The following is an 18,361-nucleotide window of genomic DNA, read 5'->3' as shown; positions in this document are numbered from 1 at the left end:
CTAATTAAAGGTATTTGGGGGGGGGGACTTTTAAAAGATGTCTTTAATGGTTATTCGATAATGAATTAACCTCACTTAGTTCGTAATATTTTATAAATGTAAGACACTACTAGTTTCTAAAAAACTCTATTTGTAACCCACCTACCCGTTAATTACATATGGTAGAACCATTTTATCAAGAGCTTGGACTTAAGGTCGTTGTGTTAAACGATATTGTGACGTAGGTCTGTCTATTTCATTGTAGGCCACTCAGTCATGGCTCTTTGAAATCAACAGGATTTGTCTGGTTTTTTGAGCGAAGACTACGCAATCGGTGTATATTTCGCTTGAAACCAGTGTCATTTTAACTTGTTTTGACGCAAAAAATAGATTGGTACATCCAAGGTCTTGTTAAAATGGTTCTAAGTTACAAATATGCTTAATTTGAATAACTCTAAAGTCAATTTGAATACTTTTTCACAATAAACGTTTTCCCAGAATCTATATTTTTAAGGAAATAGGAAGTTATCATCAACACATAATTTTTTTCGCAAATCATACGGTGATGATGGATTGCTCCGATCTCGTATGTATTTTTTCTGTTTTGTTAAAAGGAAAATATTATATTTTTGTACATTTCTCATCATTTAAATTTTATACACACTTAGTACATAGGTCCAACACTCGTTGTTGCTGCTGAATTCTCGCACTTCTCTCCCAAACAAAACAATCGACAAATAGTAAGTCCTTTTTTGCATTGTATATGAAAGTCGTGCATTTAATGATATAGAAATAAATGGCTTTTAATTGAGTGAGTTGTTATCTTAATACATGTATCTCCTTTAAACCACTCAAAAATATCAATACCTTTTAACTTTCTAAGTGAAAAAAAGAGAGATGTATGCTTATTTTAAAGAGCGTGTTGGTAGAACATAACCGGAAATCGCTTAATTAACAAGATAATTAACAAGATTTAGGTACACGCTTGTGCACATGTACACAATTTACGAAAACGGGGGTTTATTCACACTAAATCAAATGCATGCAGTTGAATTGGTCGTCAAAGATCTAAGAATCTAAGAATTCGTTCGAAAGATCCCAAACTGAAGGGGTTTGAATAAGCAGTCACTGGACCCTTATTTCATAGATGTAGTAAATTAAATTTGTTCAGCGATTGAAAAGCTTATATTAAAATTGACGATTTATCAACATACAGTTTGCCATATTTCGCAGATTATTAAGGCTACAATATAGACAAAAAATATTAAACAATGTTTTAACGTGCATCCCCCCTCCAAATACAGGGATATAGCGAGTACACAGATTAATTTGTTACTTCTAATTTCGAAAAGCACGGGAAGATTTGAAACTTTTCTCGCAAGAAGAATCTTCTTAGAGTGAGCAAATGAAAAGGTCTGAGCTTTCATTTGCTTTAAAGAGTATTTTTAGAGAGGACTTGAACAATGACATTTTTTGGTCAATTTTACACTGACCTGGTTAAATCATCTGAAGAAACGCATGCGTTGGCCATGAGGAGTTAAAGTGGCCCCCTCCCTTTGAAATTGCAAAGTTATTCGAATTACATATTAAACTTATGAGAATTAGATTGCCATGCACCCCTTCCCCCCCCCCCCCCCTCTGGAAATTAAAAGCCGGACTGCACAAGATTAGTTCCTTGGAATAAAGGTATAATTTTGAATGTAGGATAATAAATGCAGTAAAAAATCCCGTTTAATTACTCTGACCACCGGTCCTCAGCTAATCAGTTTTGACTTTAATGGGTTTTTTTTTTTTTTTTTTGGCTAGATAAGAAACTTTTAAAGCTGCATTCTTGGTCCGATTTTGTATCAAATTTTATATTCGCATATAAACAATGGATATGCTAAGTATGCGTATAATAATAGACATTGCGGTAGTTTTCCCGATCAATAAGGCCATATTTCAATGAGAACATGATGTACAAATTCTCTGTCAAAACAAACCTGACATATATATATAAGCGTACCACGTTATTTTGCCTCATATAAAATGTGTATAATTGTATTAAGACTTTGACATAGCTGTAAACTATCTTCCTTGGGCAGCTTCCTCATGGGGCAGGAGCCGCCCCTCTCTACATACCTGGATGAGAATCTACATTTACGTTCATCCTCCATGTATAAAGGTCATATTGTTTTAGCAAATTAAAAATAGACATGTGTATATTTTGTTCACTAGCTAATATTTATGAAGTTTTTTTTTTACAATTGATGCATAATATGTGGATTGAACAAACCTAATCATTCGGTGAACGAAACCAAACGGTTTCCCTTTCTTATATTGCCCATGATATATTTTGTTTGGTTTTTATTCGGGGGGGGGGGGGGGGGGGGTTCCCATAATTATTTTAATTTCATTTTCTTTGAATATTTCCAACTATGAAGGGGATCGTTTCTGCTTGTATGAATAGGCAAAATTCTTTATCTTTTTACGAAAAATGGTTTGTATGGAAAATTATTTGATACTGTACAAGCCAAAAAATTGTACCATGCCGCTTTACTAGTTTTTTATTGGGGGGGGGGGGGTATCATTGATCCGCGAATGAGACGCACCTGTTTTCACATTATGATACTTTCTAATCTGCTCTTTAAATAAATTCAAATGACTTTTCGTTTCTGCCCTGAAATCCTGAAATAGCTAATCTGCAAACTCTTGATACATCTGGATCCGCCTAGTAATTGATCTGGTCCAGATTGAGAGCTAACCACGTGACCAGGATGAATCACTGTAAACACGACGCAAACCGGAAAAAAATAGTTTCTCCGTCGAAATGTGACATTTCCCTTGCACCTTCCCATTAAAGTACCGCCGTGTTCTGCTTATTGGTAAGTTTGTTGTTTGTTGTCAGTAAAAAAAATTTGTTGTTGCATCGATAAGTGCATATCCATTGATGTACAATTATACTACAGCGCGGCCTAATGTTTGTGTATTACGTCCGATAAGAGAGATAACTCGTGCCGTTGTACCAGCTCTTGGACAAAAATTTTGTAAGTAATACACGTGAACCATGAAAACCAGGGTCACGTTCTTGAGTTTCGATTGTAATATTTCAATATTTGGATATTGCATTGCATTAGTCATTTGTTCCTTTGTCCTTCCAAATAACTACAAGTAATTTGATATATTTGTTTCCACTTTCTATTCTCTTTTATTTAAAAAAAAGACAGTGCCTGTTAAACATTACATGGTAGTATATATTTGTGACGCTGTCAGATAAAGCATAGAGTTAATAATGGATTCAAAATTGAAATTAATAGAAGAGAACAACCGAATATCTTACAGGATAGTAAAAGTAAGTCATGTTTAATTTGGTTCTTTTTATGTTTCATCTTGAATAATCGCGGTTCACGTCTGATGTACATGTGTACATGTGTCGTAAAATACCTACATGTACTTCACTGGTCACTAAAAGTCGGAACAATAATAGATATTCTTTGATAATCAATCTATTAAAATATGCTGCAAACATGAGCCAACTCTTAGGAAAATTACGTTGTAAACAATGGCGAGAATTGTTAACTGGCGCCTTTCCTCGATAAAAAAAAAAACCCCAAATCTCGCCTACAATACATTTGAATAGATGACTGATTATTTATGGCACCTTGAGTGACTCCTTGAGTTATATAACTTATCGCAAGTAGTCCCTTTGATTCACTGTAGACACCGTCAGACGACAATGCTCAGTGTGCTACACATAAACGGAAACATAGCATTGCCAGTGGCGTTTGATCCTGATTGATTTTAGGACGTGACTTTGTTTACATATTTTGAAAAATGAGAGAGAGAGAGAGAGAGAGAGAGAGAGAGAGAGAGAGAGAGAGAGACTGTGCTCATTCAACAGTCATCGTCTTTGGTCTTTGTCAGGATTTTTTTAATAAGTTGCAAATTTTACATACCTGCACACCTCCATCCCCACCCTCAGTTCCCTAACCCATGGTAGGACGGTAGGTTCTTTATGAGATGCTGAGTGCATGGTCAATCACTCATTTATTTGGGTACCGCGGCTGCAGTTCGATTCTTTGACAAACAATCTTTTATAAGGTGAACATGTATGTTATCAAACTCCGGGTCGCGTTAACATAGGCCTACATCTTTGTATATATCTTATTTAAGTGATTATCAGTGGGTTAAATATACATGTATATTTATAATATTATGAAGAAGTTCATTCGTTCATTTTTATGGTATGTAGACCTCATTCCATCGAGGCAAGACATCATCGAGGCAAGCCAAGATCTACCAGGACCCTGCATTATTTCCTTTCCTACTACCCCCCCCCCCCCCCCCATTTCTCACCCCCCCCCCCCCAACACCTTCCACCACACCCGGCATCCCGGATGGCGTGAAGTTTGTGTATTGCGTCCAGTGATAGCGATAATTCATGTCTTTCTTTTTTGAGCTTGAACCATGCATCCCATGGACAGAATCTCGTAACCATGGGGTGTATTCGTTTGGTGGATTGGAGAGCTGCAAGAGTAATCCTAATTTGCTCGTTTGCAGTATGGAGATCTCCGGTATATCTCCATTGTCTACTTTCCAAATAGCAGGTCTGTTGGAGATATTCAGGTCCAAATCTGGAAGTAGTAAACGAACACACCCCATTACGCATGAGTCAATTTCCAAGAAAAAAGACAGAGACAAATTTTTTTTATTATTGATTGGAATATTTAAATAGTATGGTATTGTATTACATTCCAAGAAAATGTGTCCGTCCATATATAACTACAAGTGATTTTGAAATTTGTCATTTAGGTCAAAGATTATTACTTGAAACCTAGTATAATATCTATGACTCAGAGATAGCCCAGGGTTAATTGACATTAATCGACAAAAAAGAACGAAAGAATATCCTACATCATACTTAAAGTCATGTTTGTAAGTTATTTTCTTATTTTTCATCTTAAATAATGTTCACTTTTGATAGATATGTATAATACTTATTTCACTAGTCACTGGAATATTGAAAATCTATGTGTTAAAAAATATAGTCTTTTGATTTTGATTATGCTGCAAACATGGACTAACAATAAAGAAAATATATAGTTAAATATAGTTAAATATATACATGTACTGTACGTTGTAAGCAATGGCGAGAATTGTTAACTGACGCCTTTTCTCAGCAAAAATTTGTCATTCGTGCCTCGCCTACAATACATTTGATAGATAATTGATTATTTACGGCACCTCGAGGGACTCCTTGAGTTATATAATGTAACTTATCTTAAGTTCATTTTTATCTTGATCATTTTTTAGACGTGACTTTGTTTACATTATTTTAAAAATTTGGAGAGAGAGAAAAAAAGAGAGAGAGAATTTTCGTTTGAAACTGTGCTCCTTCAGCAATTTTCTTTGTTAGGAATTTTTAAAAATGTTGCGAAGTTAACGTTATAGCCCTTATTTTCGCCATTTATTTCATGACCTAACATGACAGTTAACAGAATAAACGCCGCATTATATATAAACCTCCTTCCGGTCTATTGTATTACACGCGCCATATAGTACCAACATCCGTGTAATTGTTATGTAAATCTAGTCTCAGCGGTGTTAGTATCGTGCATATGAGGAATGGTATTGTATTACGCAATGAACCTAACCCTGTGACCGCGTACATCTAATTAACCCCCCCCCCCCCCCCTTCTCTCACCCGTCGTGTGACGGTAAGTCCACTATTAGGTTGCTGAGTGCATGGTCAGTCACTAGCTTGTAGGGTATGGCGGCTGCAGTTTGATTCTCTGCCAAACAATCCTCAGTACAAGATGCATACTGTCTTACTTGGCAAAATCACAGGGGCGGCGGTTATATACTCTTTAAATACATTTGTGAATTTTAAAGTGATATCAGTGCGTTGATATTGTTAAGTTCATTGATTCATTGAATGTATTTTTACTAATTCGATTTGTGAAAAGTATTTTATTATGATATGTAGAACTCAATGCATGTTATCGAGGCCGGACAAGATCTAAGTCCCTGTATTCTTTACTTTCATCACCTACCCCCCCCCCCCCCTTTCCATGCCCTCCACCCGTGACGTAAAGAAACAAATATTCGATCCTTCATTACTGTGTCTTAATAGCATGAACATTATCCTTAAATTCCTTTTAAAATTTACTGTATGGGTGTACAAGAAAAAAAACAATTAGTCACTCGTAAAGACAATTAACCCTACCAAATATAGTTACGTGAACGTCATAAGGTGTGTAAACATTATACCTTTTTGCAAATTTGACATACGAATTCCTTTAGAACTTAACTACTTCTTACGTGTTAAGATCAAAAGAATGATATATCATTTATTTCAATAGAGTGTCAAAACACACGTTTAAACTCACGAACTTTGACTCAATTGGAATCAATTCTAGTTCATTTATCTGGAACAGGTTTAATTTCCTTGTTTATGTCGAATCTGAATAACTATATTATTTTTCAAATCTATTCCTAGTATTGATTTGATTATTTCCTTCTTCAATTGAGATTTGTTTTATTAACCTCATTTGTATCGATTTTCCACATTTTTTTTTTTGTGGGTTTTTTTTTTTAAATAGTTTTAAAAAGAGAACACGCGCTGTTTGATTCTATGTAAGGTCAGAATTTATTGCTAATATCATAAATAGTGGGACATATCAACTTTGCATAACAACTTCCGCTGATCCCTATCTAAAAGACAGACGTGCGTTTTAAGTCGATCCTTTCATATAATAACGACGCTGTTTAAAGTTGTTTACATAAACAAAGGTAAAAATAGGTAATACCGATTAAGAATTACTCAAACGTAAGTACAATGTTAAATGTATAAACCTACTGGTGCATTTATAACAAACCAAGCGTGCAGGGAAAGTTTCGTTCTCAATCGCTTCTGGCTTTGAACATGAAATTGTAAGTACTTGACTGCTTTATACATAATTCATGATTCCAAACACCCTCATTATCGTCTTCATGTAAGCGTTAAGATTTGTTTACATGACAAAGCGCGTGTAGAAGATAGTGGATGGTTTGGGGTTTAGTTGTTAGTTGTTAGTTGAAACTAAGATCAATTCTCCTATTTCACTTATCAAAGACGAAGGTTTCATATTTCCAGGCACCCTTCGTGCTTGTTATTAAACTGTTAGGCACCAGTAACAGATAACTTTTGTTTGTCAATTCTAGGAAATAACCATTATTTCTATTTTCGCTCTCCGTATAACATCAATTTTCATGTATGAATTTTGTTTTGTTTGTAAGACACTAGTAAGACAGGTAATAAACGCAATTACAAATGAATAATGAAAATGAAACATTAACGGTATGAATTAATGGGAAGTATGAAACCTGAAGAAGGAACACCAAGTAGAGAACCGAACAGTTGAGGGATGAAATGGTGCTCATCTTCAGTGTTTTATTTTGAAAATCTGCACATGTCAACCATTCACCTCGTACAGTATAGTCGCCTAGGTTGATGAAGACATGCTTTCGTAGATCTAGCTGCCAATTATCATAACTACTGGTGATCGATCTAATCTCATTATAGAAGTGAATAATTCACTTCAAAGCCACCTCTTCTCAAAACAGTACGCCTTCGCAAAATATCAGCCCGAGCGGACCAGGTACATGTAGAACAAGTTCATCATGGAGATAATTATATAAAATGTAACGAGGAAACCTCTCCATCGTATAACGTTTGAGTCTGAGACTTTCTTGTCAAAAATTAAGTAGGCTATAGAAAATGATCTTCATGATGGATTGTTAGTTGTGCCGTACGTAAACTGGTGTGTGGTGTGACACTGTGGTTGTTTCGAAGATGTGTGACATTGTGGTTGTATTGTAGATTGTGACACTGTGGTTGTTTCGAAGATGTGTGACATTGTGGTTGTATTGTAGATGTGTGACACTGTGGTTGTTTCGAAGATGTGTGACATTGTGGTTGTTTCGTAGATGTGTGACGTTGTGGTTGTTTCATAGATGTTTGACATTGTGGTTGTATTGTAGATGTGTGACATTGTGGTTGTATTGTAGATGTGTGACATTGTGGTTGTATTGTAGATGTGTGACATTGTGGTTGTATTGTTGATGTGTGATATTGTGGTTGTTTTGTAGATGTGACGTTGTGGTTGTAATGTAGATGTGTGGCATTGTGGTTGTTTCATAGATGTTTGACATTGTGGTTGTATTGTAGATGTGTGACGTTGTGGTTGTTTCATAGATGTTTGACATTGTGGTTGTATTGTAGATGTGTGACATTGTGGTTGAATTGTAGATGTGTGACATTGTGGTTGTTTTGTAGATGTGTGACGTTGTGGTTTTGTAGATGTGTGACGTTGTGGTTTTGTAGATGTGTGACATTGTGGTTGTTTTGTAGATGTGTGACGTTGTGGTTGTATTGTAGATGTGTGACATTGTGGTTGAATTGTAGATGTGTGACGTTGTGGTTGTTTTGTAGATGTGTGACGTTTTGGTTGTATTGTAGATGCCTCAGGTGGGAGTCATGGGAGAGACAGAGTTGGAGCGAGTGGCTGTGACCCCGTTTGTTCATCAGGTCGGAGGTCACACATGCGTGCTGCAGGTCACACCGAATGTCATCTGTAAGCCTTACCAGGAAAACGAGGCTCTGTTTTATATAAATCTACCAGAGGGGCTACGGGGATTTGTGCCGTTCTACAGAGGTATGAACCCCCCATCTCTCTCTCTCTCTCTCTCTCTCTCTCTCTCTCTCTCTCTCTCTCTCTCTCTCTCTCTCTCTCTCTCTCTCCGGATCTTAAGTTGAAATTACTTGCAATTTTCTCTGTTTAAAAGTTCTTCAAAGACAATGTCTGTCAAATTTTGCATAGAAAATTGGCGATTTCATTTTTTTGCATTCAAGATATTGATATGGTTTTTATTTCTTTGTGAAAATCATTTTTATTGAAGGATACTGTTACTCTACATTGGGTTGTGAGTAGTAAATATACACCTATGTATAAATTGTTGAAAAAACCTGGTTCCTTTGTAGGTGTGATCAACATTAGCTGTGATATCAGTAATAGCTGCATCAAATTCTACGGGGAGGTTCCCAAAGGATTGGCCAGCTCCATACTGGAGACCTATGAAGAAGAGGACACCTTGCCGGTGATCGACAACGCCATTCCGGACAGGTACGGACGCGGGAATTATAACGCAGCTGTAACCTGCTGTCATAACACTTCTACTTACATTACACGGTCCTTACACAGACTAATTGGATACAAAACTCGGTTTTCAGACAAAGAATGTTAAACATGATAGGGATTGATTACATGTCAGCAAGGGGTAGTATATGATATGTCGGAAGATATTTTTGTTATAAAAGTACATGTATAACAAACATATGAGCGTTGATAAGTGTAGATAACATTTTTTGTTTATATCGTCCTTTTGACATATTTTACTTTTTCGTAAATAGAATCTACAATACATGGATGAATATCACTTTTGCATATTCCTCATATTGCAGACAATAAAAAATAAATGAAAACTGTCAGAAAGGGCAATATTAATGATTCTGTCACTTGCATTTAGTACCATTAGTACACATGTATATAACCAATTATCAGTATTTGTACGGGCTGTGTTATATTGACCCCCCCCCCCCCGGCTGCTCTTAGACCTACCCAGCTGTTTCCAAGGTAAACACCTTGCTTTAACTGGATATGCGACAGATGAGAGAAAAAGAGACAGAGAGAGTTAGAGGGAAAATCAATGCATGTTTGCTGGATACATAGTGATACTCTTAAAACAAATTGATTCCTTCTTCAATTGTGTGCGAGAGAACGGGCTAAATACTAATACAAATGTATCAGGAATAACTTCTGTACCTTGATATTTCTATAACTGAAAAGTTAGATTAAGAAACACAGATGTTAATGCAACTTTAAGAATGTATTAAGATTTATAATCACATTGCGTGCGAACTGGCTTTTAGCGACTCCTATTATTGTGCCTAATTATTAATGAAGATTCCTGCAGAAGATGTTGGAAATGTGTGCTTCGGGTTGTCGGTATCATCTTAGAATTAACGAGGGTCGAGGGTCATATTCTCTACTTCTGGAAAAAAGCAGAGTTTGGTGATTTTTCATCATGCTTGAAGTGGCAAACCTAATTGTGAGCGGTAATTTTCATCACAAAGATATCGATTGTGGTTAGTCGAGTTAGTATGTTTAGGTTGAAGATGTTGTCATGTGGATCCATTATTTACAGACACTCAGCTAGGTGATACGTCACAAATGTCCTTTGCAAAGTGAAAGAACTCTAGAAGGTTAACTTTTATAGTCCAACACAGGCCTGTAATTTTAAATCGTTACCCTTATCTAACTTTTGTTTACTATATTAATTAAGTCTGTGAATGTGTATATTGTATATGTATATATGCCGTGGCAAAAGTCGCACAACTTTGTATCATTTGACTCCTTTTAAAGTAAACGAACAAAATTGAACGATTGGAAAACTCGTTTTATAAAACGTTTCTCTTTATTCTCAAAGCCGAGAGGTTCCGGCAAAGACCAGTTTGAAAAGTAAACATATTCTGTTAATTTTGGTCATTCCACAAAGCTTTTTAAATTTTCTTGACTTGCGTAAAGAGTATCGATAAGTTTCTATGACGTATTTTCAGCAAATAGGCTTTAGTAGCATATGCATTTATTAAAGGGCAAGAGTAAGTTAAGAAGAAATTTTGTTAATAAGTGATACCCCAGGATTTAGAATTAAGAATGAACTACCTGTATCTCTGGTTATTGACCTGTGGTGTTTTGGAAAAAGATTAAACTCAAAGCTCAAGTTCAGGAGGTTCATAGTATTTTATGTGTGGTGCATGTGTTCTCTGGCTACAGAACTTTAGCTTTATGTTGACAATTCGAATTTTCCTACAGTAATGAGAGAGAGAAAGAGTGAGAGAGAGAAAGAAGAGAGAGAGAAGCTGGGCATTATCACAGATCAATGACCTATTTCCTCGAGGCCCTTGCTGATTGATTATCGTATCGCCGATGTTTATCTATGTGTAATCTGACCATTCTCTGTTAACAGTGATTGCAAGCAGGGTCTGAGGGATTGGAGTGACCAGTGCGTGCGCAGACAGATCGACCGCTACGGCTACTGGAGTGAGGGGCGGTCTCAAAGTATCCTTAATCTGTTCCATCAAAATACCAAACCCTATCGTGCCTCTGTTGAATTCTAAACTTACATTTGTATCTTTATAATTTTTGCATCAACTGATGCGCACATGAATACAAATGATACAAATGAACATAGGATAGATAGGGTTTGGAAGGGGAATTCAGCTAAACTGAGTTAATTATGAAAAATTCTGCTACATGCTATATACATGTAATTAACTTTATCTGATCAGAATAAAAGCGTTGCTTCCTTCTTGTTTGAGATAAATGGAAGTGTATCAACGCCAGATCTCGTTTACACAAATGTGCGAACATCTGAACAACAACGTTTTAAAATGCGGATAATTTTTGTAAAAAAGACGCCCGGCATAATGAAATTAAAAGAGACAGCCCCTATGTTCACTTGAATTCAGTTTTGGTGAAAAACACATTTGCCTTATTTGACAGTTACGTGACAAAAATAACTTTTTTGCCGTGTGCATTTTACCTTGCTCTAGAGAGTTTATGTAATTTAAAGCAGTTTGGGACAACGAAAGAAGATAAGTTATTAGGTATTCATATAAGATGCATAGATCAAACATTCCTCTGGTAATAAATATATTTTGTTATTACAATGTATCTTGTTTATTCCATAACTTTTACAAAGAGTTTATAATGTTGGAGAATCTGGTCGCCCCTTATCGTTTCCCTTGCGTCATGGATCTCAAAATGGGGACCAGTCACAGGTCACCTGACGCCTCAGAGGCCAAAAGGAGGATGCTGGAGGAAAGATGGATGTCCACGACTTCCTCCTCCCTCGGATTCCGGATGTGTGGAATTCAGGTTAGGTTTTTTTAAAGAACATTTTATACCTAGAGGGGCATTTTTGGTCACGATTTTGGTCAAATTCTATTTTTCTGTTTTTATCACATGTATATGTAAATCTTTAGGAATGCATTTCCGTTATGATCAAATCAAATATGAGAGTCAGTCGTGGAGTTACAAGCAAGGCTTATAATTCTTTGTCATATAACAAGCTAAGGCTTGTGCCCCGTTTTTATTTACAGAGGTTCAATATACCAGTAAAATATCTTTTCAAGCTCATTTATCTATCCTCTTTTTATTTTAAGCATAAAGAAATGACGCCTCAATTTTAATTCTGAAACTAGAATTTTCTCTTCAGCATTCAAAACGTAAACAAAATCTTTGTTTATACATAGTTAAGAATTGTAAATTCTGTAACTCGCTTATATAACTAAACGAATGACACTCAAACTTTGGTTGCCTATTAAAAATGCCTTGCTGAAGCATTGTTAACATTAAACCGGAAAAAATAATGTTTGACCAAAATCACGACCTTACCCTTTACAGCACTGTGTCTATGATGCATAATAAACGCTGCTTATTCTTACAATCGACGCGTTCATTAATTAAATACAATTTCGAACGCGCTACGGGTGATCATATGATGAATGTTATTATTTTATAATTAACAGGTTTATAAAAATAACAGCAAAAGTTACGTGTCCCATGATAAGTATTACGGGCGGGGACTGGACAAGAGTGGAGTAAAGAATGAAATGTTGAACTTCTTCCATGACGGGGTGTCCTTACGGAAAGACGTCATTGCGTCCATAGTGACCAAATTACGTCAGATGCTTGCTGTCTTGGAAACGCAGTGTGCTTTTAAGCTTTTCTCGTGTTCGCTTTTGATTCTCTATGAAGGTGATTCCGATGTTACCAATGACTCTAGAGATGTTCCGATGGCACCATCTTTCGATACTAATGTCCCATCGTCCAGCAATGACGTTAGACTGATAGACTTTGCAAACGCAATTGGAATATCAAGCTGTTCTAAAGAAGACTTGGCCTCTAAAGCAGGTATTCGCTTTGGGATTCAAAGCCTAGTAGACCTATTGGAAGAAATTATTTAATTGACCACAAATTACCGCCATTCCTATTTTTCAATATGGATTTGCCAATTTTTTTCGATGGTGCGCTGATATTTTGTAGCCATGATTCCATATTTTTATATTTTTTGTACTTTTTATTACGATTTATATACTGTCAACAGGGTTAATATTGGTTTGCCATGTATGTCCATAAAAACGGGGTGCTGAATGGTAATATATCCAATCTACCGCATAACTCTTACTTATCATACACACATGTGTTCACAGACGAGTCGATGTAATTACAAATAAATAGTCTACTTGTGATATGTAGAGCGACTGCTTTTTGAAATGATCAGGAATTATAATACTTTTTTTCATACTTAAGAGTAAATTCTTTGCGTCTTCAAAACTCATTGCGATGACACGTCATAATAATATTCTTACGTCTGCTATTTGTAACATCAAAGACAACACAGGTTCTATAACGAACATACTGGATCAGACGATTATATTGACTGCGATTGTTCAAGACGTAAATTCGTAACACAGTTCTGTCTGTGAATATCGAGGTAACTTACCCAGGAACATATCTAAAATTATCACCAGGACCAATTGCAAAGTACGGAAATCCCTGACGATTTAATGAATTATAATGACTCTATAGTAGTAGATTATATATGTCTGTCTCTTAACTAACATGCTGAATGTTTTTGGTTAAATTTTACTTTTAATACAAATTAGTTTTATAACATCTCATTCAGAATGAGAATTTTTTTTGTAGTACATATAATAATGTGTCTGGTATATGTGGATTTATTATGAGCTAAAAAGATGGGGTTTTGTTTATCAATTTTTTGTAACGGTGCTTATAAATCGAAATTTATTTTTGTCCTTAAGTTTGTGCTTGAATACCTTTGATATGCAATTTATAAATCGATTTCACAGTTCTAATATGATTTTTAAGTATTATAATAACAAGTAATAGATGATATTTATGACGGGTAACCATAACAATGTATATATACAGCTTGCAATGTGTTACAAATGTGGACACCTATATAATAGCTTCATTAATCCGTTTGTTTAGAGCTTTCTAAAAATGTTTACAGCATAGTATAACACTTCCCTGATGAGGGAGATAACTCCCAAAGTATTTTTAATTTCTAAACTACTACATTTTGCATTCATTGTTGTCTTATATTGCCAAAAGAATAATATTTTTGAGATTATTTTTTAAGATAGCAATTGGAAACTTTAACATAAGTGTGTGATTTCTGAAATCGGGGGTTTGAGTAACATATGAAGAGATTGAACCTTTATTCTTTACTTCGTAGAGCTAAAAATAATACCTGTTATATCAAAAGTTATTAACAGAATGTAATGTACGTATTTAGTCTCTTGTTTTGATAAGCTTTTAGTGTTTCAAACTGATACTAGCGTAGTGAAGCCCATTCCATATCTTTCAGAAATATTTACATGCATAATACGTTTATCATGCTTGCATGATTTTACTTGTAAGTTAAACATATGTAGTGTGCTCCCCCGTTGCATGCCATTACCTTAGCCATGCTTTACAAATCTATGATCCCACTCTCTGACATTGTAAACATCTATGTGTGCTCTAATATTGCTCAGTTTTCTGTACATGTGATGTATGTAATATTTGTATTGTTGTGCCTTAACCAATGCCTCATGATCAATTGACATCAACCACCTTAACTTGTTACTTGATCACACAGTCGTCTGCCCCAACTGTCCATTTTTGCATGCACCAAATATGTACCTTCCGCTTTTAAAACTGGGAAAGGGGATATATAAGGGGATAAAACAATATCTATTTTTTTTTTCAAAACCATCTATTATACGCTTTGAAATGATTGTTATATTTTTTCGTGGTTATTTTTGAAAAATAAAATGATACGAAGGATGTGCGTCTGATGTGTTTAGTTTCCAGAGAGAGTGAACTCTCTTTTCCCGGAAGGTAATGATTAAAATACACGTTTTTCCGTAGACACTCCTATTTCTGTACACAAAGTTACATTTGTATTAATCTGTCCATTAATCTTTCTATTTGTGTATATTTTGGGTCAAACATTTCCGGAACTTATCTTTATATTATCTTTTATCTTTATACCGTAACAGCCTTTGGATGCTGGATGTGATCAAAATGATAGTCAAATGATGTTTTGAAAGAGATTAATTTCTTATAAAATGTATTTTTGCCAGACAATTGCTTTGTTAGTCCGCAAACTATATAAAGCACATTTTTTCAAACATATGATCTATGGATTAAATTATTTATAATAAATCTAATACAAAATTGTTCTACTTTTTTTATTAGAAGATTCTAAAAAAAAAAATTCGACAAATTTTATCCAAATTAATACATGATTGTTCATTAAGAAATTTTCATGCTAATATTTTGTTCATCGGATTTCATGTTTAAACATTCATTGTTAAGCGTTCAATGATCACACGGGATTATTCTCAAGTAACAAATAACTAAAGCATATAGATGATCAATTAATTCAATTCAATTACTTTATTTCAATCACACTATCAATCAATATATGACTATAAATGGGGTTCATATGAGGCTTAGAATTGTTGAAAAAAAAATATCAGAGGTACAGCATAAACTATAGAATAAAGCGAAAAAAGTAAATAGAATCAAGGAAAAAGATAGCTTCCGGTCTGTAGCTTCCGGTCTGATAAAAGCTTGATATCATAGTAAATTGCATGAGGAATTTAATGGTACTATAATAAATGTTTTCACAGAATCTGTGTATAAATAAGATTAATCGGTCCAAAACTAGCGCACGTTTTTTGTGCGCAATAAATATACAATTTTTTCAATGGGTGGCACTGAAACTCTTAGGTCGTCCAATCAGAATGGGGTTTTTTTCCAGACCGAGAGCTACAGACCTGCAGCTAGGAGAAAGACGGATTTATAATTAAATTTTCAGTAGAAATGAACAGAGTTTTGTAAGTCTTTTAAGTTTAAAAGTAGACATAAATTAACTGAATTAAAAAAAGCATTTGTAAAAAAAAAATTAAGTATTGTCCAAAATAAAACGTTTATGATTTTAAAACCATTGACACCGGTAAATTGCCGTTTGTAGTGTTGTATAAAAGGAGTTTCTAGCCTCAGCGAGAAATTGGAAACTGAGATGCATACCATGTTAAAACTTTTTATCCTATTTACGCTGATGACACGGTTTTATTTTCTGAGAACCCAGGCGATTTACAAATATCACTGAACCTTTTTTCTGAATATTGTGATCTGTGGAAACTCCAGGTAAACATTGAAAAGACAAAAGTATTAATGTGTTACAAAAAGAATTTTTTTATACAGAGGCGTACATGTACCTCTTGAAATTGTGAATGGGTTTAAGTATCTTGGTGTTAGTATGTCTCGTAGTGGATCTTTTAAAAGTACGAAAAAAACATTTAACTGAGCAAGCCTCAAAAGCTTCACAAGTATGGAGTATTTAGAAAAATATGATATGTTGATTTACCGATCGACTGTCAATTTGATCTGTTTAATAGTGTTATTAGCCCAATCTTATTTTATGTGAAGTGTGGGGCTACGAAAACACAGATATTTTAGAGAAAGTTCATTTAGAAAATTTTTAATTTATTAAGTCCAGTACCCCAAATTGTATGGTTTATGGGGAAACTGGACGATCCCCTTTGATTATTTTTATCAAGGTACGAATAATAACTTATTGGGCTAAACTTTTACTGGCACATGATTGTAAGCTTACGCATATAATGTATCGCTATTTTTATAAATGTTTTTCTGAGGGTTCGTTTATGCACCCATGGTTGAAATATGTTAGAGATATTCTTAACTCATGTGGTCTTTCCTATGTCTGGATTAATCAAAGTTTTTTTTTAGTATCAACTGGCTAAAATCTATTGTTAAAGAGACGCTCATAAATCAGTTTTTACAAGATTGGTTCAGGAATGTAGAAAATGCACCCAAATGTTTGAATTACAGAATATTTAAGAAAAGCTTTGGACAGGAAACTTATCTTAAAAAACTTTCAAATGACTTAAGATTAATTTTTACAAAATTTAGAACCTGTAATCATAAATTACCAATTGAAAATGGAAGATGGAATAAAATAGAAAGATGTCATAGAATTTGTTCGTTATGTAATAAAAACACTTTGGGTGACGAATACCACTATATTTTGGAATGTCAGGCATTTTCTTTATTCCGCAACAAATTAATTGAAGAAAAATATTCAACAAATGTTAACACTTATAAATTTGGGAACCTTATGAATACCAGTGACATTGATTCATTAAAAAAATTGTTCATATTTATTAAAAAAAATATTAGCTCGATTTATTTAACTCTGTACTCTTCCTAACTTGACTCTGTATTTGTACATTTGTAAATATTTTTGTTTTTTGTACCTCATGTACCATTGATATGGTTTGAGCGAAATAAACATTCATTTATATACAAGTATCACACCGTTAAATGACCAGTTTTGGTGTTGTATACAGGTACCACACCGTTAAATGACCGGGTGTGTTGTTGTTTACAGGTATCACAACGGTAAATGATCTATTGTAGTGTTGCATCACTGACAAGGGTAGTTTTGTTAGATAATAAGTTTTCATACAGACTGATTTTTTAAAATTATTTATTGGAGTTGTTTTCAACCCATACACACCAATTATAACAAATAATTTAGTTCTGGTTGTAACGCGGTATTGATTGAATAGAAAAACTGATTTTTTTGTATGACCTGGTTTGCAGGTCACGAGACACGTCACAATGCACCAAAAATGTACTAATCCGTTTGACATTACGTTTTTAAAAGTAAATTGCACTCAATTTGTAAAGTAAATTACAAAAAATTAGATTATAAGGAATGAATTCAATGTATATCCAAGATATACTCGTATATTAAACCTGGGTTGGAGCAATTAACGCTTTTTATACTCCGCTAACGAGTATAACCTGGGTAAACATTTCTTAAATAATAAAAGCACTTGTAATAAAATAAATGATCCACAACATTCATTTGTCATACACACGTAAACTTACTCACTGACACATTCAAGTGGACTGTCCATTCAAAAGTGTGCAGGTTTTCATACAAACAGAAATCATCAGATTTTGAAAATAGTTTCATCTGAATATTTAGCCCAGAAACAAAAACTAAAAGAATCCCGCTTAATTGAATTTGAAATAAAACAAAATATAGAAGGCGTGATACCCTTACAAGAAGGCTGGATGATCAACAAATCTACTTTATATTCCTATTTTCGCTTTAAGATTTGTAAAAGATCTCTTATTGTCTAAAAATAGCTACGGACATCATGCCCTCTAAAAAAAAAAAAAAGAGAGAC

General features: G+C 34.5%; 1 protein-coding gene across 7 annotated transcripts; it reads left to right on the top strand.

Moving 5' to 3' along the window:
* The first annotated feature begins 534 nt into the window (after window positions 1-534).
* On the top strand, window positions 535-14,915 carry LOC105344155 (inositol hexakisphosphate kinase 2). Of its 7 annotated transcripts, none has more exons than XM_034452809.2 (6): window positions 535-565; window positions 8,459-8,654; window positions 8,981-9,122; window positions 11,026-11,117; window positions 11,761-11,936; window positions 12,590-14,915. In XM_034452809.2, the coding sequence occupies exons 1-6, from the start codon at window positions 545-547 to the stop codon at window positions 13,025-13,027; spliced, it is 1,065 nt and encodes a 354-aa protein (XP_034308700.2). In that variant the 5' UTR covers window positions 535-544; the 3' UTR covers window positions 13,028-14,915. The 7 variants fall into 7 exon arrangements, with proteins under 7 accessions (XP_034308700.2, XP_034308703.1, XP_034308699.2 ...); XM_034452812.2 differs by lacking the exon at window positions 535-565 and adding an exon at window positions 2,684-2,843; XM_034452808.2 differs by lacking the exon at window positions 535-565 and adding an exon at window positions 3,170-3,310.
* Window positions 14,916-18,361: the final 3,446 nt, after the last annotated feature.

The sequence above is a fragment of the Magallana gigas genome, chromosome 10 (assembly GCF_963853765.1).
Source record: "Magallana gigas chromosome 10, xbMagGiga1.1, whole genome shotgun sequence".
In the NCBI taxonomy this organism is placed as follows: Eukaryota; Metazoa; Mollusca; class Bivalvia; order Ostreida; family Ostreidae; genus Magallana; species Magallana gigas.
The sequence above is the reverse complement of the archived record's forward strand: the minus strand, read 5'-3'. Positions and strand labels throughout refer to the sequence as shown.

Bases quoted from the DNA above. Each gene is read 5' to 3' on its own strand.
- LOC105344155 (XM_034452808.2), top strand. From the start codon at position 3,251: ATGGATTCAAAATTGAAATTAATAGAAGAGAACAACCGAATATCTTAC. The intron at 3,311-8,458 runs GTAAGTCATGTT...GTTGTATTGTAG, and splicing joins TATCTTACAGGATAGTAAAA to ATGCCTCAGGTGGGAGTCAT. The intron at 11,937-12,589 runs GTTAGGTTTTTT...TATAATTAACAG, and splicing joins TCCGGATGTGTGGAATTCAG to GTTTATAAAAATAACAGCAA.